This window comes from Pinus tabuliformis, chromosome 1_1 (genome assembly GCF_031772625.1).
Source record: "Pinus tabuliformis cultivar Carrire ecotype Pingquan chromosome 1_1, CPIR1, whole genome shotgun sequence".
Taxonomy (NCBI): Eukaryota; Viridiplantae; Streptophyta; class Pinopsida; order Pinales; family Pinaceae; genus Pinus; species Pinus tabuliformis.
The window spans coordinates 317,672,660-317,698,651 of record NC_142297.1 but is presented as its reverse complement, the minus strand read 5'-3'; the positions used below and the strand labels follow the sequence as shown (position 1 = coordinate 317,698,651).

Genomic DNA, 25,992 nt, shown 5'->3' with positions numbered 1-25,992 from the left:
AAAGACACACCTAGAAATGGAGAATAGGTCACCCCAAGATCCAACAACTTAAGACATGTAGGTGAAGGAGGCAGAATAGATAACCCCTCAAGCAAGGGAAGTAGCTCCTAAAAAGAGGATCATGTATGATTCGACATGCAAGAGTAGAAAGAAATGGAAATTTTATCCTTTTAACATAGGATCTATTCAAGGATAACATAAGAGGAGAGAAGCAGAAGAAGAGGAGAACAGGAAGCAATATGTGTTTCTTGAAAAGCAATGAGAAGAAGAAGAAGGAAAGGAGAGGAAAAACAAAGGTAGTCTCGGGATGAAGAAGAAGCACAAAGGTTGGAGGAAGAATAATTGAATCTGGAGATAGAAGAGGAAGATTTTGAGGAAGAGGATACCATCCAACCCATGGATTATGAACTAGGTTTTCTAGAAGAACCTCCTCTAATATGTGGTCATATTCCATTTGGAGAAATGGGAATCACACCTCCATTGGAAGACAAAGTCATGGACGTATGTATGGCCATGTTTGATAAAGTTAAGAAGAGGACCATGTAGTAGACGCAAACATACTTCCTGCATGATCCTCAGAATCTAGTCTCGGTTTCTATAGAAAAGGTGATAACTACCAACACCAAAAGGAATCTCGAAGAAATCATGGAAACGAATGTTTCTTTTGCTACAACAATGCATGACAAATATGAATATATGTTGAATGAGAATGCTATATTAAGGAGAGAATTTGCTACAGTGAAACAACAAGTGGAACATCTTGCAATGGAGAATCAACAATTATCTTCACATATATCTAACACCATAGAATGAAAGTCAATCATGCAGGAGGAAATGGGGTCAATGGAGGACAACATGGCACAATTATATGATGAGATAATACTTCTACAACAAGTGGTGGCTCCTCTTGTTGGAATTTAGAAGAAATCACAAGAAGTGGTAAAACTCTTGAAAGTAGCAAACAAAGTGATTGACCAGATCTAGGAGTGGACTACCAAGTATCCATATGCTCTACAACATTTGGAAATAAAAGACAGGATTGCCATAGAGATAGACACAGTTCAACTAAGACTCCACCATCAAAATTATATGCATGTTTCTGAATAGTCAATTAGTATTATTGTTTCTTATAATCGACTGCAGAATGGTTTCAAGTCTCTAGCACATAAACATGGCATGCCTTCAATAGGAACACTTGAAGCAATCAGAGGCAAAGAAATCATCTTCTAGGAGATCAGGAAACACATTGAACAAATCAAGAAAGCAACAAAGAAGGAAGGCTTGGAGGTCACCAAAGACATTATTCTATAATACACCATCACACTAATTAAAGCTCATATGAAACTTTCATGGTTGTGGAATAATGTATAGTCAAGATGCAAGACCATATTGATGGAGGCACTGGAGGTGAAGATGTGTTATGTAGGGCACTTGTTAGTTCATGTCAAAGCCATCTCAATGGAGTTTAGAGCATGACACACATACATTACACATGAGCTCCATGAGGAAGCAAATGATTTTTCAATTTGATGAGACTTTGTCCCATTATCAATTTTGTCTTATGTAGCCACCGTCTCATATGTAATTTGTGTTTTGTAATAAATTATATGTAATTAAGTCAAAGAGACAGATGTGGAATGCGAATAGACACGTGGAATGTAATAAGTGATATATAGAATATGAAAAGTCATAGGAGTTGAAGATTCATGAGGAAGCTCAAAGGTCATTGTTATTTGTTATAAATAGCTCCTCATAACTACAACTAGGGGCTTGGATTCTTGGAGTATTTGTTTGGCTTCTCTTGTAGTGCATAGGAGATAGATCATTCACTGGAGAAGCAAGTTGTGGCTTCATGTTCCACTACTGGATATAGTGTTTCATATATGTAACAATCAACTTGGGGTCTTCCATTCCTAATCATAAGCTTTATGAGTCAACACTTCTTGATATATGTATCATAGATATAGTAGGACTATTCTTGTTATATTTATGGTATATGTTGATTTAGTTACATACTAAGTTAATGAACTAATTCATTGTTTAGTTATGGTTATTATCGAATAAGTGTTATGATTTCATGATTGTTGTTTATTATTTGGACTAATCTACAGGGAATCAACAATCCTTTCTCTTCCTTCCCATGTACAACTTTAGGATAGTACTACTACTCTTCTAACCAGAGGTTCATTTTACTTTTACCATTTGTGGATTTTCCCTCATGCACCTTACATTGGGTGTCTCACAAAGCTTACATACTTGCTTCCCAAAGAGGTGTTGTGATCTCTTGTGTGTTTGTAACCAACACATAACTTTGAAACCTTTCCAACGATGGCTAGACCGTATAGCTAGATGGGACTCCTACACCAAATCGTGTGATGTCTAATTGGGACTTAACATAGGGTAGATCCCCTTACATGTCGGAAACATCCAACACATACAACATTTTTTATGCTCAAAGGAGGGCTAGATGACAAGATGAGCATATGAAGTCTGTTTGAATCTCTTACCTTTAAAGGCTTCATCCCAAACCATAATCCTGAGATGTTTTTCCAGAGCTTTAGATATTTCGATCCCCACAAACTTTTTACATAACTAATCACATTTTAAATTCGATGGAAAAGGTAAAACAACCATCCTTGATTATGTAATTGATTTTTTTTTCAGTTTTGTTTCTTGAATGGTGTTTATTCTGAAGAAATACTCACGTGATTGTCTACCCTTACACTGGATGGTCAAGTGATGCTATGGTGTTATTCTTTACCCACTGCTTCTATTTCATCTTTGAAGAAATTGATTAACGAGCTTTGTCGCATTTTAGACAAATATGAATATCAATATGTTCTTAATTATTTTGATCATCTCAAAATGGAATCGAATGAATCACTCAAACATTTTGTTCACTGATTCCTTTATCTTTGTTATGAATTTTCGGATGAGGATGTGGACTAGAAGTTCTTAGATGAAAAGTTTTATTTTTTAGTTTAGATGTCAAGAAAATCTTTTGAATCTGATTCATTATACCCTCCCAATCAAAAATAATTTCATCATCTTAAGGAAGAACCGAATATGCCTTTTATTACATGTCCCCCTCCTTTTGATGTCCTGTGTTTTGAACCTAAGCCAATCACTAAATTGGAAGATCAATTTTCTAATGAAGAATTGATTTTTCTTTCGCATCCATCCCTCTATGATGATTCGTCTAATCCTATCAATCAACCATATTCCAATCTTGATATCTCACTAGTTGGTCCTCAACCCATTAATGAAATTGAACCATTGGACAACCATCACCCTGATGATTTCATTTTTTCTGAATTGTACAGTGATGATTGTTCAAGTAACATGGATGAATCTTTGTTCCTATAAGAAGATTTAGATTTGCAAGAATTTCAAATGGAACCTGATGCGTTCATCAAATATTTTCTTTAAAGTATATCTCTTTTGATCAAGAAGATGCTATGCTTATCAATGGGGATCTATGTGGAAATCTCAAAAATTTATTTGATCAATCTCAATTTTCCTTTAAATATCATTATTTGAATGATGACTCTTATTTAGATAAGGAGATGACCATGTTTTCTCATAATTCAAAGTCAAGTCAGGTGAGTAGGACACTCTAACCTACAATGATGGTTATGTCAGGTTCCTCTCACCTTGACAGTATTTGCGATTTTGGTCAGTTCAAGATTCTCTCACAAGATCATGTTGTTATTGTCGTCTCATTGAATCTCAACTCTCTATTGATGGATTTTTCTTCACATTAATTTTTTTAACTGTCAAGGAAGAAATTTTAATTTGATTATTGAGCTTCAACCGCCACACCCTACCTCTAGGGAATATTTAATATGCGATGCGGAAGAAAAGAGTGATCTTAATGAATGTTAAATTCTTCAATCTAACCTATCTTCTGCATCATCCATCAAAGAATCTCACTCGCATGACAACATGGATTGTGGTCAACCTATGGATATCACTTATGATGTGGATCTGTCTTTGATTAGTTTTTCCTGTCAAAATTTCCCTAATGGTTGTTTCCATGATCCTATTATAGATTCCCTCGAGGAATCTTATCAGTCAGGACCTATTTCTCATGACATGTACTTGCATGCGCTTCTTCGAGTCTTGTATGGTGATAGATCTGGTAATTATTGCTATTCTTGAGTCTCTCATTTGATAAAACAGTCGAGTGTGTTACACCATTGTGATTGCACTTCCTATTTCTATGTGTCAGTGTGCATGGTTTATCCTTGTCACCGCATTACATTTTATTTTGATCTCACACGATCACATCCCTCCACCCAAAGGCAAGGATCAAATTCTATGGACGCATTGAAGTTCCATTTCACATGACCTAACCCTGTACTATTTAGTTTAGGATAGGATAGGTTTTATTTATTCTTGAATAAACCTAGTTGTGAGCTTCAAGATGATGTGGATAAAATTTTGTAAAATGAAAGTTGTGGCAACACACAACCCTTAGCTTATCTGTTACCCTCTTCCTTTATTGGTTTACATATTTCAAATCAATGATCATCAGATTGAAAATATGATCCTTCAGTCGATAAGCCATAAGAAAACCATGAGGACGATATCTATTTAGGATTGTCATTCCTACACTTAGTCCTGTTATGAATAATGTGTTCTTTCTTATATATCTGAGTAGAGTAAGATAAGGGTAAAACATTTAGAAAATAAAGCATCAAAGGTCTTAAACCTGTCTCTAAAGGAGAAACCTCTTATGCTCTCAATAAGTCGAGATCCCTCTTTTGCCCGTGAAAATAATAAGTGCCTATGAACATTCCTATGAAAAAATGAGAAAGGATTTCTGCATAGAGAGGTGAGGAAAGCGAGTTCGTCAGGGTATTGTCCAGGCTCGCTAGTAGCCAAGCAACATTTGTGTTCTTGAAGCGACTCTGTTGGGGTATTGTCAAGGCCTACCGGTAGTGGAGCGACGCCAAAGATGTAAAACTCATACTTTGATTCTTTTAACTCGTCATACTATATTACCCTTACAATGACACGATAATGCTATGGATTGCATTATGTTGTGTTACAACGAGCAGTGGAACTAGGAAGACTATCTTTAACTGGGAAAGAGCGAGGAGCTAAGGTAACTCACTAATTGAATCAGTACTTCCTAAATAATTGAGGCTTCGTGCCTAAATGAAACTTTTTCAAAGAAGCTGGGGTTCTCCTAATGTGTCGTCAAGTGTTTTCGTTGTGATAATGACCCTCCAAAAAGTTTTCCTAAGTCAATTTTAGAGCGTAAGTGAACCGTTGTTTCAAGCCCCTTACTGTCGTCGTATTATTTGTTTTTTTATTCTTATGTTTCCTCCTAGTGTCGCATCCTCCTAAGTGAATGTTTCCTAAGTGTTGTCACCTAACGCTTATAAGAACTTGTGTTATCTAGCCCATGGTTAAGTGTAATTATGACTTTTCTTGACTTAGAAACTAGCCTTTTAACCATGCACGATCTAGGCAGCTCTAGACACGCTCAGAATTCAACAATCGTTATGGAAAGCCTAAAAAATAAAGTTGTCGGATTGAAGTCAAACTAATACCAGATCGTAGTGCTCTTCAGCCTGGTTCCAACGATGCAAACAACACTCAAATCCGAGTTCGTACACTTAGGATATAGCCGATCAAAGTTCTAGTCAAACTAGGCCTAGTGGCAACCACTAACGAGGCAACAATTTGGAAATTTCCCCGCACATGGAATCTGATGGTTGGAAAAGGAAAAATTTTCACCTCTTTAAAATCGCCAATGACCTCTGATTTTTCAACCAAAGACTTTTAACTTATATATTATAAAATATATAAAAAGTTAAAAATAAATAATAATTTATGATGGGTTGGCGGCCACCCTGCCAACATGTCATATTAATTATGGGGTGATAGGCGGTCAAACCTCGCCACCCTCGTTCGTTGACATAATCATGACCATATACGTTGGGGTAGGTGAGTGTTGAACCGCCACCAACCAGTGGGTTGGCCTGTCGGCAACGACCCCAAAATAAACCAACACCATAAATTGTCGTTAATAAACCACCAACAGATTTGTTAATATACCAACAATGCCATAAATTGAACGCCATATGAAATTCAAACGACTTTCCAACGTTGAAACAAAACACGTAATTTTTAAATGGTCGAGCGAGGGTTCGATCTTAGGATCTCCACCCACCAATGGACCAAGTGGGCCTTGCCTTATGAAGTCTGCCCATCCCACACATATTTAAAACTTGTTTGCTCATTCGATCGAGGGAACCAGACGTGACTAAAGCGGGAGTGGAACAATGCACATGTGGAACTACCCCCATGCTGGGAATGATTATCGAGGCCTGTGTATTCAAGGGGAATATTCCACAAAAGATTCTCTGATGCAATGAGGAATCTAAAAGATTCCACGGGGGATGATTTTTCACACTGACAAAAGCATGTCAACTTTCAACTTTATACTTAATTAGGATCGCATTGTAGCATAGTACCTTCTGGACACATTCACGAGGATATGTTTGGATGTGAAAGTAATTATCATGCCAATGTTTTTAGAAGGGTCCATATATTTTTTCCAATCTGTTATGGTTTTATAATATTTTATTTTCTATAAATTATGTATTTCCAAGAAGATATTTTGAATATCAACTGATGCAATATGGAAATGAAAACTCCAATCATATGATTTTACATTTATAACCTTCCACATAGAGAATTTCACCGAAGATGGAAATGGGATATTGTTTGATATTTTGGCAAAATGAAAATCATTAATTTTAATATATAGTGATTGTTGCTTTCAACATCCTTGAGTTCAAAAGATGTATATTTTGGCTTCAACTTGATCTTCTTATAATCTATCCAAACATTCGATGAAGGTCACTATGATCTTGTCCATAGAGTGATAAAAAACAAAATGATACAAATGTTTGCAAGAGTTTAAATTGGGGAACAATGTAAATGGATCTGAATGAAACCCAAGAGAGCTATGTAAATTGCAAGAAATCTTGAATCCCAAATAAAGTTGGCATATTCAAATATGGTGTGGATAACTTCCAACCATTCAAGTAGGAAAATACTTCAAACACAAGTGTTACCAGTGCAAACACATACGGATGTTTAACCAAAAGACCAAATTAGCATATTTTTTGGTCAATAATTACTAAGGATATAGATCCTTGCTATCTCTGCAATGCATTCTTTGGCAACTACGCTAAATAACGAAAAAGAGTGAGCCTAATACTGTCGATACTCTTGTCATGTCAATGATGCAATTTTTGAGACCTCCCTCTTTAACTAAGATCCAAAATTCTATTTACACCCTTTGGCAACATCTAGTGACACTTTCAATTTCATCATGGAAGATTAACAATTTAAAGCTACTCTTTCCTAAGCTACTGCTTTACAGCATTTTATTTACAACAACTTATACAATTGCTAATTAAAATATACATTTATAAAATAAAAAATTATATAATTTACCATTTCTAAATTCTAATTAAAGATAAATATATCTATAAAATGAAAAAAAAACCATGAATTGACTTGGAGCATCGTTCCCGTTGTTGCTTTAAAAAAACATATAAGGTTGCAAAATAGTTATGGCATGTAATTAATTCAGTTTGTGGGTTAGAAAACACACAAATTTTTTGAAGACTCACAAGCATGTACTTCCCCAATGGTTTCGTTCTCTCATGCGACCAAACATTAGACTTGCAAGTAGAAATTGGAAAAAAAAAAACACAAAATAAGAAAATGATTAAATTTTAGTAACAGGTAGTTAAACTTTTAGTAACAGCTCAGTCTATTTTATACTGTATAAGCCTATTTATATCATATACAGCTCAGTCTATTTATGTTGTATAAGCCTATTTATATCATATATTGCACATGATATGATGTTCAACATACTGATATTGCACAAGGTATGATGTTCAAGATACTGATTGGAAGGTGAAACAAAATAAGATAACAGTTAAATTTTAATAACCATATTGCAACTAAACCTCTATTTATATGGTATATCGCAGAGGGTAAGATGTTCAATAATACCATTTTTGGACGCAAAATCACTTTCAATCTACGTAATTTTCTTTCTTTAGTAGGTGTACCATGTGTCATCTTCATGCAAACGGGTTAAAAATGTGTTTAAATGAAAGTCTAGATATTTCAATTTGTTAAAATTTAGCTTTCCCAAACATATGAATGTATCGTTATCTACAGGATTTATAAAAGTATCACCATTTCCAAATTTATAGAAGAAAGTTATCACCTGTACTTAAAAAAACATATATCTAATTATACTATCTTCATAATTTATTAAAGATCATTATGACTAATTTGAAGACCTCCATTAATGTTTGGGACATGTAATTTCTACTGGTATCCATATTGAATATGAACTGTGGTCACATTCTTCCTCTTTGATTTTCAAATGTAGAGCATACCTTCCTTCAATCGTTGGGGCAGCTGTTCCAGTACTCTCGCATGCCAGTGCAAACGGGGACAGTCAGATGCATCGAGCATTTCCACCGACCTCAAATGTTCAACACCTTCCAGCTCTTCTATCTCGCTGCATCCATGAACATCCAGTTGTTTAAGTTTTGTCAGCTGCCCCAAACCCCGTATTCTCTTCAGATTTTCACATCCAGATGCTCGCAGCTCCTCCAGAGATACCAATGTTTCAATACCTGCCAGTTCCTCCACTTCTGTCCACCCGCTAAGGTTTAGCGTTTGAAGTTTGGCAAGACCAAAAAGGCCCAGATCTATTTTCTTCAATTTAGGACAAGAAATCAAGCTCAGCTGGATGAGCGTAGTCGGCAATGTTCTAACATCAACAAGACCAGGACAACATTTGACTTCCAACACGCTCAACTGTCCGAGGGAATCCGGCAAACACTTCAATCTCGGGCAATTAACCAGTCTCAATTCCTTCAAATTACTTAGGACGCTGAGCGAAGGCGGCAGCATTTTCGAGAAAGAGCCATCCAATTCCAAAACTTCCAGATTGCAGAGGTTTTCAAAAGTGCTAGGTAATTCCTTTATATGTAATTCTTGGAGAGACGGTGGAAGTTGGAGAGGCGATGGTCGTGGGTTCATCATCACCGCCCCTCGTGCCTGCTCACCCTCTTTTAAGTGTCTCCAGAAGAGCTTAAACCACCACGCATGCTGGTCACGCCTCACCCTCGCCTGAGCCCACTCCATCTTCCACCAGACCTCCGGTTTTGTCTCACTGTCCGCCCTCCACTCTTTCCACACCCTCTCCTCCCACTCCATCAACGCCCTCCATCCACTCGGTCTCTCCACCGACTTAAACCAATACTGCCTCTGACACTCCCACCACTTGCGTTCCCACTCCCTCTCCAATCCGTCCCACTTGTCCCAATCCAACCTCACCCACAACCTGTACTCCATCTGCCTCTCCTTCTCCATCCTGGCCTTCCTCTCCTTTCTCCCCTCCTCCCACTCCCTCCTTTCGTCCTCCTCCCTCTCCTCCCACAGATCCCTCTCCTCCGCCTTTTTTCTCTCCCTCGTCTCTTCCTTCTCGCTCTTTTCCCTCTCCATCCGGCGGCACGCGTGCAATTTTAGCCACCCTGTTGGGTATTTTTCAGTGGGGAAAATACCAAAACCAACTGAATAACCAATAGAGAGACAATGCTCTGTTTCCTCTATCTCAGGATCTTTATGCATAGGGAAGCTTTGAAAAAATCTCAGAACAAACCATTACACAGCCATAAAACATTTCTATTAATTAAAATATAAAGCCTCATACAAACTTCATCCTCTTTCACTCAGAGGGATTTACAAAAATTACTTTCACCCATCAAAAACAAAACTCTGTCTTTTCTCTCTACCTGACAGTTCACTGTGTTGGGTTTACTGCTGTAAAACCCATTCTTACATTCACTCCAGTGAAAAACAACTTACTGCTGTAAAAACAAAATTTACACAGACTTACAAAAAATTCGCTCAACCATTTTCTTTATGCACTGCTGTGCAAAACCACACATGGTTTTTGGCTTTTACTGCATCTTCGTTTTACAGTGCTTCACTCAAAAATTTAACCCACGAGCCCTTTTCATTTGGCTCACACTATTCGTTGCTGCGCTCTTACATATCTCCCATGATACAATGTTAACTCAAAGAAAATATATATATGTGCTCCACAGATTTTCCATATGCACTGCTGTGCAATCATACATGGCTTTTCGCTGCTCCTCTGGTTTTTAATGGTCAACACATTACAACTCCTGAGCACCTTACAATGACCACCTGCGGGCTTACATAATATATATATAAAACATATAAAAAAAATGTATAAAACTATACGCCCATACCCATTTAAAACGGGCCACCAAAAATTACGTACAGCCACCAACTCCATTAATTTCATCACCTACGGCGGTCAACCAATAGGACAAACACTCCACGCAATGTGATTAATTTGCTGCAGGCCCGTGCACCTTCAAGAGATCGACGGCTGACAACACGCAACCAGATCGGACGATGGAGAGGATATCGGAAGGCACTTAACTGCTGAGCTTTACCTCCCGATGGGTCAAAGTTGCCTACGTCAGGCGAGAGCCACGTGCCTGCACCAAAACGCATCGGAGCTCAACAATACGGAAACCACTTTTCATGGATGGCGGTGCGATGAGCTCTGGGCGGTTTTGTGGTTTTCAGTCTGGCGGTTTTGGAGAGCGCAGTACGGCTGCGTTGAAATTATATTTTCAACACTCCCCTTTAATTTCAACTGCTGGGCTTTCAATCTTACCCAAGCACTTCCTCTCATAGAGGGATTCACTAACTGCTTCTGCTGCAGTTCATAAATAAACAAAGTTGTCTTCCTCTTAATAGAGGGATTAACCTGAAACTGTGCTTAAGAGCACCTTCCTCATGACAGAGGGATTCACCATTACAATGTGCTGAAGAGCACCTTCCTCATGACAGAGGGATTCACCATTACAATGTGCTGAAGAGCACCTTCCTCATGACAGAGGGATTTACCAAACTATGCTAGAGAGCATCTTCCTCTGAACAGAGGGATTCACCAATGACTATGCTGAAAAGCATCATCCTCTTGATAGAGGGATTGACCAAATGACTGCTTCAAATGCAGTTCCAAAACAAACAATCATTGCACTGCTGTGTGTGCAAACTCATTACAATGTTCTTTTATGCTGCTGCATATTCTCTGCTGCACTGTTGTGCCATCTTCTTTACTGTGTCTACCCCACACTGTTGTGTCTACACTTGTTGTTGTGTTGCTGCACTTCTCTTACATTTCTTTGCAAACTCTGCATTGCTGTGCCTTCCCTTTCTCACATTCACACTGTTGTGTGAGAATTCTTTACTTACGCACTTATGCGTGCTTCCCTTCTTCACAATGGGAAAACTTTTCTTCACGCTCCTGCGTTTTTCACATTTGCATTGTTGTGTGCTTCTCCTTCTTGTCATCATGTTGCTGTCCATAACTTGCTGCTGCATTGCCTCTGCAATTTGCACTGTCGCTACCTTTTGTTTCATCATATTGTTGTGCCCATACTCTTGGCACTTCATTCTCCACACAAAAAATAACACGGGCTGCTACCTTTTCTTATGCACCCTTGCTTCACACAATCTTCAGTTTCATTTTTTTAACACAATGCACTGCTGTGCAATTCCTTTCATTTTTCTGCTGCCACACATTATCATTCACCCATGTGCATTAAAAGTCTGCTGCCCCTATTTTTTTTATGCATTTCTTTGCATGCTGCATTGCATAAAAAAAAATTACATTTTTTTTCTGCTGTGTAACAAAAATTTCATTGCATTCTCAGCCACTGGGCATTTACGCACTGCTGCGTTTTGCCTTCTTCTCATTTTCTTCTCATTGCTTTGCATTTTCATTCCCAATACAAAACATTTCCATCTGCTGTGTATTATACTCACTCTGCTGTGAATATATTTTCTCACTTTTCATAGAAGGAAACTACCTTCCATAGCTATGCATTTCAATGCATGTGCACCACAAAAAGAATTTTAAACTGCTGTTCATTCTAATCCATGTGCTCAATTTTTTTTTTCAAAACTGTTGTTTTGTATTTTGTCTTCCCACTGCTGTGAGGGTTCTCTTGCTTTGCATACTTCTTATTGCGCTGCTGCACTTTACATTTGAGCGCTGCCCCTTTTTCTTCTCTGCTTCTATGGCAGATTTAACTTCATATCTTTCCCTTATGAAAAGGTCTTCATCAAAGAGTGACTGTTAAAACAGTTCAGCAACAAAAAAAAAATTACAAGCTCCCCTTTAGTGTATGCTTGTCTTCTTTTGGCAAGTTTTCTCAAAACAAACTTAGATCAGCTGCGTTGCTTAAGGAGCTTTCACACTGTATTTCTTTTCTTCTCCATACTTGTGTAACTTTCTTCTTTTGCATGGGTCTAGCTTGTGTAAGAGCCCATGTCAAGTTACAGTCACGTGCCATATGCCCAATGTTATGACACTTGAAGCATTCAACTTCATTCATGAATAAGAATTCATGATTTCTTCTTGTGAAATTATTTCTTGGAGATTGTCGGGGACCACAACATCTATCTTTATGAAATGCTCTACAGTCTTTTGCCATATGACCATAGTTTGAGCAAGCATAACAATAACCATAAAATGAACTTTGGTACCTGTGAGATGGAGGTTTCCTTGATGCACTTCTGAAGCCTTGCTGCCTTGAGATCCTTTGATGATGACCATTGCATCTTGCCTCTTTGCCATCAGCTACATTTCTTCTTGGAGCTGATTTTCTACTTGGAGAAGGATCTCTTCTATTGCTGCCTTCATTTTTCTCCTTGCCTTTGCTGGAACTAGGAGCATCACCATCTCTTTCTGGCTTCTTCACATCTCCTTTGCTTAAAGCATCTTCATCCTTGTTTGAGGGTTCACCTACATACCCAAGTCCTGATTTATCAAATGGGGATCTGTGATAGCTGAGCATGTCATCCAGAGCTTGAGAGCTCTTCATGATCTTGTTCATCCCTTCAACCTTCTTCCTGAGGAGGACAATCTCTTCTTCTAACTTTTCACACTCATTATTTTTCTTTGCTAGTTGTTCCTCAGTCTCTTCTTTGCTACGAGTAGCTTCAGCTGCTACTACTTTGAAGGAGATAATATCTGTCTTCATTTTGGAGATTTCTGCTTGACTGCTCTCCATTTTCTTTTCAGCTCCTTGTGCCTGCTTCCCGGCTTCTTGTAGTTCGGACTTAAGGGAGGAGACCTCTACCTTGTACTGTCCAATCTCTTCCACAAGTTTGTTCACTCTCTTGTGTCTTTGTTCAAGTTCACTTGTCAAGACATCTGCTTGCTTCTTTGCACTATTCAGCTGATTTGTCATGGATATGACTTCTTCATAATGTTTCTTCTTGCATTGATCAAGCTCCTTCTTGAGCTTGGCAAGCTCTTCATCCCTTTCTTTTACTTGAAACTTGATGAGGTCAAGCTTTTCACTTTCAGCTTCTATGATGGGTTCTTCTTGACTCATTGTCATGGTCAGTGCTCCCTTTGCATGAAGGTCATGCAGTCTGTCCCAAATATCCTTTGCTGATGAATATTTCCCTAGATTCTTCTTCACAGAATCAGGCAGTCCATCCAAGATAGTCTTTGCTGCTTGTGCATCATACTCCATGGATTCTTTATCCTTCTTGCTGTCATCAATCACTGACTCCCAGACTTCAATCCCCTCAGACATTAGGAAAGCCCTCATCATTATTTCCCATACATCAAAGTTTCCATCAAACTTTGGAACCTCAAATACAATGCTTTCAAATAGATTCCCTTCTAGTTTAGTAGAGGAGGGAGACACATTTTTAACAGCCCTGGAGGCTTTCTTCTTTGACCTTGCCATTCTTATCTAGGCTTTAAATACTTGACTGTGTTTTCTTTTAAAATCACTGACTGTTCCTTCAACAGTAACACAAAGAAAAGCTTTGAGAAATACCTTAATCCCTTTTGGCTGAAACTTCACACTGCTGGAGAGCCTTCACTGCTGCAACAAGAGTCCTTCCTTCAGCATCTTTGAGCCTTCAAAGAGCCTGGACTAGCTTTGATACCACTGTTGGGTATTTTTCAGTGGGGAAAATACCAAAACCAACTGAATAACCAATAGAGAGACAATGCTCTGTTTCCTCTATCTCAGGATCTTTATGCATAGGGAAGCTTTGAAAAAATCTCAGAACAAACCATTACACAGCCATAAAACATTTCTATTAATTAAAATATAAAGCCTCATACAAACTTCATCCTCTTTCACTCAGAGGGATTTACAAAAATTACTTTCACCCATCAAAAACAAAACTCTGTCTTTTCTCTCTACCTGAGAGTTCACTGTGTTGGGTTTACTGCTGTAAAACCCATTCTTACATTCACTCCAGTGAAAAACAACTTACTGCTGTAAAAACAAAATTTACACAGACTTACAAAAATTCGCTCAACCATTTTCTTTATGCACTGCTGTGCAAAACCACACATGGTTTTTGGCTTTTACTGCATCTTCGTTTTACAGTGCTTCACTCAAAAATTTAACCCACGAGCCCTTTTCATTTGGCTCACACTATTCGCTGCTGCGCTCTTACATATCTCCCATGATACAATGTTAACTCAAAGAAAATATATATATGTGCTCCACAGTTTTTCCATATGCACTGCTGTGCAATCATACATGGCTTTTCGCTGCTCCTCTGGTTTTTAATGGTCAACACATTACAACTCCTGAGCACCTTACAATGACCACCTGCGGGCTTACATAATATATATATAAAACATATAAAAAAAATGTATAAAACTATACGCCCATACCCATTTAAAACGGGCCACCAAAAATTAGGTACAACCACCAACTCCATTAATTTCATCACCTACGGCGGTCAACCAATAGGACAAACACTCCACGCAATGTGATTAATTTGCTGCAGGCCCGTGCACCTTCAAGAGATCGACGGCTGACAACACGCAACCAGATCGGACGATGGAGAGGATATCGGAAGGCACTTAACTGCTGAGCTTTACCTCCCGATGGGTCAAAGTTGCCTACGTCAGGCGAGAGCCACGTCCCTGCACCAAAACGCATCGGAGCTCAACAATACGGAAACCACTTTTCATGGATGGCGGTGCGATGAGCTCTGGGCGGTTTTGTGGTTTTCAGTCTGGCGGTTTTGGAGAGCGCAGTACGGCTGCGTTGAAATTATATTTTCAACACACCCCCCCACCGTTGCCGCTAGCGTTTCCGACGGGATATTTCCATGGTGCCCCACCCTTCCCGCTAGCCTTCCCCAGGGGATATTTCCATGGTTTCTGGTCGAGATAATTAAATTGTCGGTACCTCTTAAATCGAGATATTTAAGGCAAATTAGATCCTCGAAGGAATCTGGAAGCCTCTCCAAATTGCGGGAGCCCGACAGATTGAGATATTCCAGCTTGACCAAATTACCAATTGAATCTGGAAGTGACTTCATTTTCCAAGCATTTATTAACTCAAAACGCTTCAATGATAACAGCTCACAAAATTCCTCTGGCAATGAGCTCATATTATTCTGCTCGGGTAACGAGATGTAAATCTGTTCGAGGTGCTTCAGCCGTCGAATAGACTTCGGAAACTTTGAGAGAGGAGCCAAAATCTCCAACTCCCGCAGCTGCAAAGGTGCCTGCAAAATATTAAAGTATTTTAACTATAAGAAAGATATAGATATTCAATCTTGGGGTGCGATATATCCATAGTGATAAAGCAGAAACTCCTTGACAAATTTCTTATTTACCTGCGCTTTGCATTGCCACAATGTTTTCAATGCTTTCCCGGCTACGTATAGGACTCTTAGATTCTCCTTTGGAATCCAGGAAGGCAGAGAAGAGTGGCCACACTTGTACCAGCGAAGCCATCTCAGATTTGGCAAAGCCACCGTCCTCAAAATGCTTTCCAAAAGATGATCTTCGGTAACAAGAAGATGCAAGTGGGTCATAGTAATGCCAGGATAAAGAGTTTTGTGCCATCTGTTGGAAAGTTTCATCATGCGCTTCCCCAAAAGCTCATGAGTCCTCCTTTTGAACCATGACATATCTGACTGCAACGATGCATAAGACTTTAACTCGTGTCCAACATCTGCACTAGGAACCATCCTAATTCCAAGAACATCGCGATTCTGCAAGTACAGACAAGAATTTAAACATCGCAATTTTGTAAAACAGACCAAATTTGAAACACTGTGTTTCTCTAAAAACATTGAATTTTGAACATCGAACCCAAATTTCTATTGCCGTTAAAATTGAATAAACTCTTTAAAGGCTTGAATGACTGAAGCACTTACGGTTGATTGCTTTAACATCCGCAACAAGACAGCAATGTCGTTCTCCGTCCGATCCCACAAGCGAGGATTGTGGAATCCTGAACTCTCAGCGCTCTCTCTTCCCAATTCTCTTAGGTGATCATGCATATGTATACAATTTTCACTGTCCACCTCGACAAGAGATTTGTTCTGTAGATTTTGAAATACAAAGCATTTCCCCGCTGATTGGTCCCATATTTTTATCGCTGTATCCCTTTTTTCTCCTATGAGAAAACAAGAAATATATAAAAACATATGTTTCTCCTCTTCATTTAGTGAATCATAACTAATTCGAAGGGTTTTTTTTATATCGGGAAGTCCATGAACCCTGCTCAATATGCCCTCCCAGTAAGTATTATCGCTGTTTACACGAAATTGACTCCCTAATACTTTTAGGGAGAAAGGCAATCCATCGCAAATCCTTAAAATGCTCTCTAACAAATTTTGAAAACCGGGGAGTGGATCGGGCTGGCAAAAAGCATGGCGGCAGAAGAGCTCCATTGAGTGTTTTCTATTAAGGCCACTTAACTTGTAAATAGATGAATCTTGTATTCTTGACCTTAGAAGAACATTCTTGTCCCGGGATGTAATCAAAATTAAGCAATATGAGGGAAAGGTATATTTAACTTCATCTGGCAAAAGTGCATCCAACTGATCCACATGATCTACATCATCAAAAATTAGCATGCAGCTGTGAGAAAAGGATTGCAAATGCTTTATAAGCAACCTTTTACCTTCATCAATACTGTCTATTTTCGCATCAAATCCCAACAATCTCTGAAGAAGTTTCTTCTGCAAACCAACTAAAGAGCTTCCTCCGCTTTTAGCTGCATGTTTAACATCAAATAGAAAGCAGGATTTACGATAGCGGGAACTCCTCCGATTGAAGAGTTCTTTTGCCAGTGTTGTCTTTCCTATTCCACCTAACCCTACAATGGCCGCGACCTTCGGTCTATTTTCAGGCAGTTTCGATAAGAAACTTTCGAAATGTTTCACCTTCTCCTCCAAACCCGTTGGATAATCGGCCACATAGACCTCTTTCTCTTTCTTTTTGACCTTTTTCAACAGAAGTTCAACAAGCTTCTCCAGCAGCACGCCCTCGTCGCTGGTTATTCAAAACAAAATATATATATAACTAGTAAGAAACGAGCAAACATCCATTTGTATATTTAAGATATCTAGCATAAAAAGTAATATAATACCGCGAGTGTTCAGTTCTCACCCATTACAAGCGTCCAGCTCAAAACCGCTTATTTTTGAAACAGTAGCAAGAGCCTCTCTCCAATTTTCGATAGTGTTGGAGCTGTGGCGTGGCTTCTTTTCGAGCTCACGTATGGCTTTAGCGTACACTCCATCTTTGCCCCGAAGATCACCAGGTTTAACGTTATAGAACACTGGAATGATTGGAGCCTTCGATTCCAACATGTCGACAAGCTCATTGAGACACCAACTAGACTCCGCATAACCAGGGGAGAAAATAGCCACATGAACAGCGGCTGTTGCAATAGCATCTTTTATCTGAGCACTTATGTCTTCTCCCTCTTGCATTTCTTGGATGTCTAGAAAGGCTTCAACACCATGGTCACGAAGGCGGTAGTAGAGATGACTGGCAAACGTCTTCTTCACATCGGGACCGCGATGGTTTATAAACACATCGCGCCCATAATATTTGCTGCTCTTGACATTGATATCATCAGCGGTGGAGGCGGAGGTCGATGCCTCAAAGTCATTAGCAGATGGTGGGTGATAGGGAGGAGGAGCCGGACTTTCAATTTCAATTTCAGAGAATGAAGTTGCAGGTGATGGGTATGCCATTGCTATCTGGGAGGTCGATGCCACAAAGTCATTAGCAGATGGTGGGTGATAGGGAGGAGGAGCCGGACTTTCAATTTCAATTTCAGAGAATGAAGTTGCAGGTGATGGGTATGCCATTGCTAATTGGAGTATGAAAATAGATACAGGAAGCAAATTGCCGAGGAAGGAGCCTAGTTATGAATTGGAGGAAAAAATGTAGAAAGAATGCAGAGACGTATATACAGACACATGAAACGCTTTAATTTTGGTCGTCATTATTAGAGGCCACTACATTATTGACTCATAATCGATAAGGTTTTGGATTTTTTTAATAATATATTTTTAAATTTTTTAAATTATAATTAAAAATCATTAAAATTGTAAATACTAATGATTAAGATTAAATATAAATTTAAACATCTTAAAAAAGTATAATTCCGCTCATTCTTCCCTCAAAATTCCAAATCATTCAGAAAAAAAAAAATGGAAACCCTGTCACGTTTAAACTTTTACCTTTCTTTAATGTCTAATGTTTCACGGTAAATTCTTTAACGCATAGTCTATATATTTGTACCACAACTTGACCAGGGTGGGTGTTTACTAAAAAGACAACGACCGCAACGGCACAGATGCGAACAGCGTAAAAGCTAATCTGTACGATCAACTCAATATGGTTTGAAATTTGACACGCAACAATGACCAATAACATCTTCATCAATACTGATGTATGATGTTATTGGTCATTGTTGCGAGTTCAATTGGTCATGCCACGCTTATCCATGCCCCATTTTTATTGTGCATAGAGACGTTTACAGGTTTACAATTCAGTATAGAGTAAATAAAAAATAAAATAAAATAATAGTGATTTTTTTTGATAATTGACTTGAATTAATAATAAAAATTTAAAAATTTAAAGTAATGAAAATAATAAAAAGTTAAAGTAATGAAAATAATAAAATGTAATTTGTTATATTTTGATTTTGTTATTAAATTGTGAATAAGATTTATGATAATATTATGGTTTATTAATATTTCATAATAAAAAAATTTAACTTATTTCATAATCAAAATATTTTATAACAATACAAAAATATTTTTAATTATGGATATTCATCCCCATTTTACCAGATAATACAATACTATGGGTCAATATCATGACTTATCAATACTACATACCCAAAAAACATCATTTATTTCACAAAAGATTTAATAAAAATATAACATGATTTTTAATTATGGATATTCACCCCCACTTTACCATGAATAGACTTTGTTACAATAGCATGGATATTATTACTTTGAAAAATAGGCTTTGTTACAATACCATGGGCCAATACCATGACTTATCAATACAACATACTCAAAAAAAACATCACTTATTTCACAAATCAAAAGATTTAATAAAAATATAACAAGATTCTTAATCATGCATATTCACCCCCACTTTGCCATTGATATTATGAACTTGTGAATAGACTTTGTCACAATAGCATGGGCTAATACCATTGCTTATCAATGACGCATGCCAAAAAATAATAACTTTTTTCATAATCAAAATATTTTATAACAATATGACAAGATTATTAACTATGGATATTCACCCTCACTTTACCATGGATATTATTAACTTGTAAATAGGCTTTGTTACAATACCATGGCTTATTAATACCACATGCCCAAAAGTCGTTACTTATTTCACAATAAAAATATTTTATTTTATTTTTATTAAAAAAAATTAAGCTAAAAGGAAAAAGGTTATAATTAGTTTTGAGATATATCTAAACTCTCTATCCTCAGTGCTAAAAAAATTCCCATAGAAATTAAATTAAGGTTTTAATATAATTAAAAATGAGCATACTTTTATATTGAATATGTGAAATATATACAAATAGTATTAGTAAGAACCAACATATATCCATCTTAACTAAGGATCCAAGAGATGACAGCAACCAAAGTGAAGGGAAGAGAGGGGGAGGGGAAGAGAGGGAGGGAGATAGCAACGAAGCTAGAGAGAGAGAGAGAGAGAGAGTTGGAGGGGAGAGAAAGAACAAAGAACAAAGACATAGAGAGATAGAGGTGGAAAGAGAGAGGAGTGACAAGGGAGAGATGGGCACAGAGTGAGGAAGAGGGGAGGGGAGGGAAAAGGTAAAAGAGGAGGGCAAAGACACAGGGAGAGAAGGGCAAGAGAGAGAAATGAAGGCACAAAGATCGAGGGGAGAGAGAGTGGGAGGCACAGAGATGGAGGGGAGAGGGAGAGAGAGTGAGATAGAGAGAGAGAGTGATGGCGAGGAGAGACAAAGGGAAGAGGGAGAGAAGGGGGTGAGAGAGGGAAGGAAGAAGAAAGACATAGAGGTAGAAAGGTAGAGAGAGAGGGAGTGACAAGGGAGCGATGGAGAGAGAGTGAAGGAGAGAGGGTAGTGGGAGGGAGGATAGAGAGAAGGAGAGAAAGGGAAGAGAAAGAGAGAGAGAAGGGGAAGCGAGAGACACAAAGAGGAGAGGGAGCGAGAGAGTGTGTATGTTTGGGGGTTGAGATAGAGAGAGGAAATAAGAAAGAGACACATAGATACAAATACATGTATTATATAGTATTATATAACCAGCCAAGATCCATCTTAACCTGGATTTATTAAGTTGTGAGAGGGATCAAATCTCTCAAGGTGCAAAGCTTTCCAGAAGTAATAGGTTTGCACTTTGAGAGATTGGATCCCTCTCGACCCTTGATAAATCTAGGTTAATATGGATCTAGACTGGTATTAACTTTCATAAATGACTCATCAAAATTAACTAAAAAAACCATTGTCAAACTTGGTTATTTTCTCTTTTTCTTTTAAATACAAAATAATACAATTTTTTAAACCCTAATTAAAATAATCTGAGTTTTTTAAACATTAATTATTTTTTAGCTTATTCTAAATATTTTTGTTACTCATATTATATATATTTTTGTTATTTGTACTTTAAGTGTAGTGTGTTTTTAGTTTGTGTTAAAGTTAAAGTATCTTTAAAGATCAATATTCTTTCTTATGTTATTGAAGTTTGTAATAATGATGAATTACATGTTTTGAGTAATTACTTGAAATTAAAAGATCTTTAACTAGCAATTGCACCAGATGTTGCAAAGGATATGTTGTAAGGCATAAATTTGATAAGAATTGTGCATATAAAAAATGATTGAAGATAAAAATTAATAAACGAAATGCCATTTAAAGTTAAAAGATAAAGAATAAAGAGATGGAGCACTAGGGTTTTCGTGTTTCTGCTAGGGTTCTGAGAAACCTAACATCTCTTCTTTACGTCGTCGAAAACTTTTCCCTGAGCACCTGACCGGCTTCAGATTGTCACGCTGACACATGGAATGAATGTAACTGCAAGGGGGGAGAGACCCCCTCCTACCAAAATATTGTGAGTGGTGAAACAAGTTCACACGGTGCGCAAACCGCAGGCATACAGAACTATCACGGAAAAGGACCCCCTATCCTCGGAATCCAATGGCAGACTAGCATGTGTGGCCATTGCCTCCTAAGGGAATCAAGGAAGCCTCACTTTGTCATACCCAAGAACAAACTAGAGAACTACAGGATATATATGAAAGACCACGCAATGATCTGTAAATTTATAGGAGTCTAGCCAACTAAACAGGATCTAGTTAAGTGGATTAAGCATAAATGGAAACCAAAAGGCCACATCAAGTTGAAATTGGGGGCTAAGAGATTCTTTACAATAATTTTCTCCAATGTGGAGGACAAGGAAATGGTGTTCGATGCTAGTATGTACTTCTGTAACAATTGAGGGCTACTCATGAGACACTGGGAGGAGTGTTATAATCTAGATCTAGAAAAATTCGTAGCGGCTCTGGTATAGGTTCACCTCTTTGGCCTCCCAGTGGACTTCAAGGATTCGGACATCCTAGAGGGTATCAGGAACTCCATAGGAAGTTTTGTGAAAGTTGCAGACTCCATGAGAAGGGGAAGGTACACATCTTATGTAATGATTTGTGTTTATATGAATATAACAGAACCTTTTCCGGAATCCATTGAACTGGAATACCATTAGGAGGTATGACAACAACCCATTGACTACGAGCATATCCCCTTCGTAGATGCCATGAATATGGCCATCTGTTCCGAGACTGCCCGATGAACCAGTCTGGGACCTAGGAGTCATCCAAAGTCAATATGTTAGGGAAATCACAAGAAGGGGAGGAGGGATTTCAAGAAGTACAGAGGAAAAGGTGAACTCAAAAGAACCCTCATACCTCGACCCAACCATGGCCAAGAAAAGGTCCACAAAACAACAACTGGTATGACATCCTGCAAGAAGAGGAAGAATCAAGGGAAGGCCAGATGGAAGCAACAGGTCCAGATAACCAACCAGAACAACAAAAGGAGGGAAATAGCGCCGAAAGAAAGGCCGAGGAGGAAATATCTTACAAAGAGGTTATGGAACAACCAATGGAACAAGCCAACATGGAAATTGACAGTCCAAGAAAAGATATAAGCAATAAAGAGCAAGTCTTATGCAGGTTGTTAAATGAGTGGAGGCATTTGGATGAGCATTTCATACCAAAGGACCATAAGCAACTTTACAAAGAAACATTCCAACAATACAAAGAAAAACAGGGGACAGGTGGATCAGTTCAACCAGAGCAACTGGGATCATAAATCAGTTGGGGGGGCCAAGGATCCCCAAGGAAAGGAGGGAAGAAATGAGGAAGGAAAAACTTAAATGAGACAATCCAAATGATAGGAGAAGTGTCGGTGAACTCTGGAAGGGTGGTGCCGCTGTCAGCATATTCCCTTAACTCAACAAATTGTCCAAATAATAATTACATCCTAGAATATAAGAGGCCTTAACAACAAAGGCAAACAACGTTGCTTGAAAGAGATACTTAAGAAAGACAAGCCCAATATCATGGTGATCCAAGAAACCAAGATCTCGGAAGTCAAACTCAAAGACATCATAAAGACCTTCAAGTCGCACTACGAAGTCATAGCCCAGGATGTCAGGGGTAGTGTAGGCGGACTTGCCATCTTATGGAACTTGATGGAAATATGTTTTGAAGATTGGGTCGGAGATTTAGACATATTGGATCTAAAGATTGGGCCTTGCTAACAGGATTCTGTGGACCTCATATTCCTGGAGACAAAGGGGTTTTCCTTCAAAACCCATAAAATATGAGCAGAGATTATCGAGACGACTTATGGATTGTTGGGGGAGATTTCAATACGATTACATCCCTAGAGGAGAAAAAAGGGGGAATCAGATGTCACAACTTAGACATGCAAATTTTTAGGACGTAGGCATGGAAATGTTCAAATACCTGATCACCAAGCTCCACCTCGTTGAAATTCTGACCAACAATGGAATCCACACCTGGAATAATATAACAAGGGGAATACACCAGATTGCATCACGTCTGGACCGTTTTCTCAGTTCTGGTTTCTGAGCAGGTAATCAGCCACGACATCTTGGAAACATCCATTCTCCCTTGTATGGGATCGGATAACCAGCCAATTCTGTTGGAGATTGACCTAAAAGCAGGTCCCAAAAACCGTCCCTTCATATTTGAGTCCTTTTGTCTCAGGGACCCTAAGTTGATGCAGAAAGTGGAAGAATGGTGGAAGGAAAGCGAGGAACTTGGCAGGAACCATATGCACACGTTCCAATTGAAGCTTAAGGAAATAAAAAGAAAGATTAAGAAATGGAACCGGGAAGAGTTTGGGCACATTATGAGAGACCAACACCAGCTGACTAACAAGATGGAAAAAATCCAACAACAAATCATAAGCCAAGGCAGGGTAGAACACCTAGTGGAAGGAGAAGGGAGGATCATCAACCAACAGGAAGAATGACGAAAAAAGGAAGATATCATATGTAAGAAAAAATCCAGAGTTAACTGGCTATGATAAGGGGAAAGAAACACCCGTTTCTTTCAAAAATCAATTATCCAACATCGCCATCACAATAGGATTTTCTCTCTAAAGGATGAAGCTTGAAACAAAATAGTCCAGCATGAGGAAATGGAGGACTTGGTCATGAACCATTTCCACTCTCTTCTCTCAAAACTAGCTCATGATAGGACTGAGGAAACTCAAAGAATCACTCAAAACATCCCCCATCTGGTCTCCAGGGACCAGAACTTGGGCCTTATGAGGGTGTTTTCCTTAGAGGACGTGGAGGAGGTGGTTAAAGGAATGGAGAAAAATAAATCCCTTGGCCCTGATGGATTCACAACAGAGTCATTCCAAGCAGCTTGGAAATTCATTGGAAAAGATGTGTTGGAAGTGATGGAGGAGTCTATATGCAACCAAAAGGTATGTCCAAGCCTAAACACTAGTTTATTGCTTTAATTCCTAAAAAGGAAAAATCGGAGGATCCCCAAGGGTTTAGACCAATTGCCTTGTGTAATGTCATCTACAAGATTATAACTATTATCATTGTTAAATGCCTCAAACCTCTTCTTCCTAACCTCATTTGACAATAGAAAAATAGGATTTGTAGAGGGTTGCCAGATCCTGGATGGATTCATCACTTCCAAGGAGGCAGTTCGCTCCCTAAAACATCTCAATGTGCCTGGTATGATGATCAAGATAGACTTATAAAAATCCTATGACCATATTAGCTGAACCGTCCTTACCAACATTCTCAAATCCTATGACTTTGATTAGAGATGGATCAACTAGATCCTTGCCATGGTGTCCTCCCCTTGTTTATTCCATCCTCCTAAATGGCTCTTCAACCAGAACTTTCAACCCCTCCCAAGGCTTGAGACAAGGCGATCCTCTATCGTCATTCCTATTCATCCTCGAAATTGAAGGCCTAGACACGTACCTGAAAAAGGAAGCCCAATCTCTGAAAATCCGAGGTTTACGACTATGCGGAAATGACCTCCCTATCATGCACCAACAGTTTGTAGATGATATTATGATCTTCTACCATGTCTCCTTGTGGGAAGCCTACCGTATAGAAGAAATTCTCCAAGACTTCATGGAAGCCTCTGGGATCCTGATAAGCAATGACAAATCCTACATTTTCTTTTTCAACATGGAAAGGAACATTCAAACCCTCTTAACTCGTGTGATAGGATTTGGAATTAGCTCTCTTCCCACCAAATACCTAGGGATGCCCCTATCTTTGAAATCTTTAAAAACCTCTTGCTGAAACTCTCTCCTCCATAAAATCCAAATGAAACTCAGTAACTGGATATTCCATACCCTCAACTTGGTCAGTCACACAGTCCTCCTCATGGCTATCCTCCAATCCATATCGTTTTACTAGCTCTCAAGTATGGCTACTCCTAAAAAATCTTGAACAAAAATGGCTGAGACCTTTAAAAAATTCCTTTGGGGAGGGCTCATTAGCTGAAGAAATGGGCTCTAGTTTTGTGGCCCAACTTAAGTAAGCCCAAAATGGAAGGAGGATTGGGTCTTCGGGACCCTCACACCTTGAATCAAGTAATTAGATTTAAACTCTAGTGGAGGTGCATAAGAGGAGGAGTTGATTTATGGAAACAAATTTGGGCACGTAAATATGGCATGCCCACCCACACAGAAGATATCCTCAGGTACCGTTACCCGCCCAAAGGATATGTAATATGGAACCTGACAGCTCAAAACAGTGACCTTATCCATCAACACTTCTTCTGGGAAATTAGGAATGGGCAGATAACCCGCTTTTGGCAGGATCCCTGGCAGTAGAGACGAAAGATTTTTGCTATACAAGATCTGAGTGATTTTTTCCTCTATGCCTTAGACAGAAAATATCATGTAGTGAATCAATATTGGAAAAAAGACTCACCAACAGAAGGATGGAGAAGATGGAAAGGCCGTGAGGACTAGCCAGAACCTCCAAAATCAGACC

At 38.6% G+C, this 25,992-nt stretch overlaps 2 protein-coding genes across 2 annotated transcripts; both read right to left on the bottom strand.

The window, feature by feature from the left end:
- Positions 1–8,155: 8,155 nt before the first annotated feature.
- LOC149212821 (uncharacterized) lies at positions 8,156–9,561 on the bottom strand. Its single transcript, XM_089388831.1, has one exon. The coding sequence runs from the start codon at positions 9,559–9,561 to the stop codon at positions 8,428–8,430; it is 1,134 nt and encodes a 377-aa protein (XP_089244957.1). The 3' UTR covers positions 8,156–8,427.
- A 5,556-nt stretch (positions 9,562–15,117) lies between these two features.
- On the bottom strand, positions 15,118–18,373 carry LOC149212820 (disease resistance protein Roq1-like). The gene is made up of 4 exons (XM_089388830.1): positions 17,561–18,373; positions 16,321–17,443; positions 15,775–16,155; positions 15,118–15,663 (listed from the first exon to the last, which is right to left on the bottom strand). Exons 1-4 carry the CDS (start codon positions 18,268–18,270, stop codon positions 15,118–15,120), a joined length of 2,760 nt encoding a protein of 919 aa, XP_089244956.1. The 5' UTR covers positions 18,271–18,373.
- Between the last annotated feature and the right edge of the window lie 7,619 nt (positions 18,374–25,992).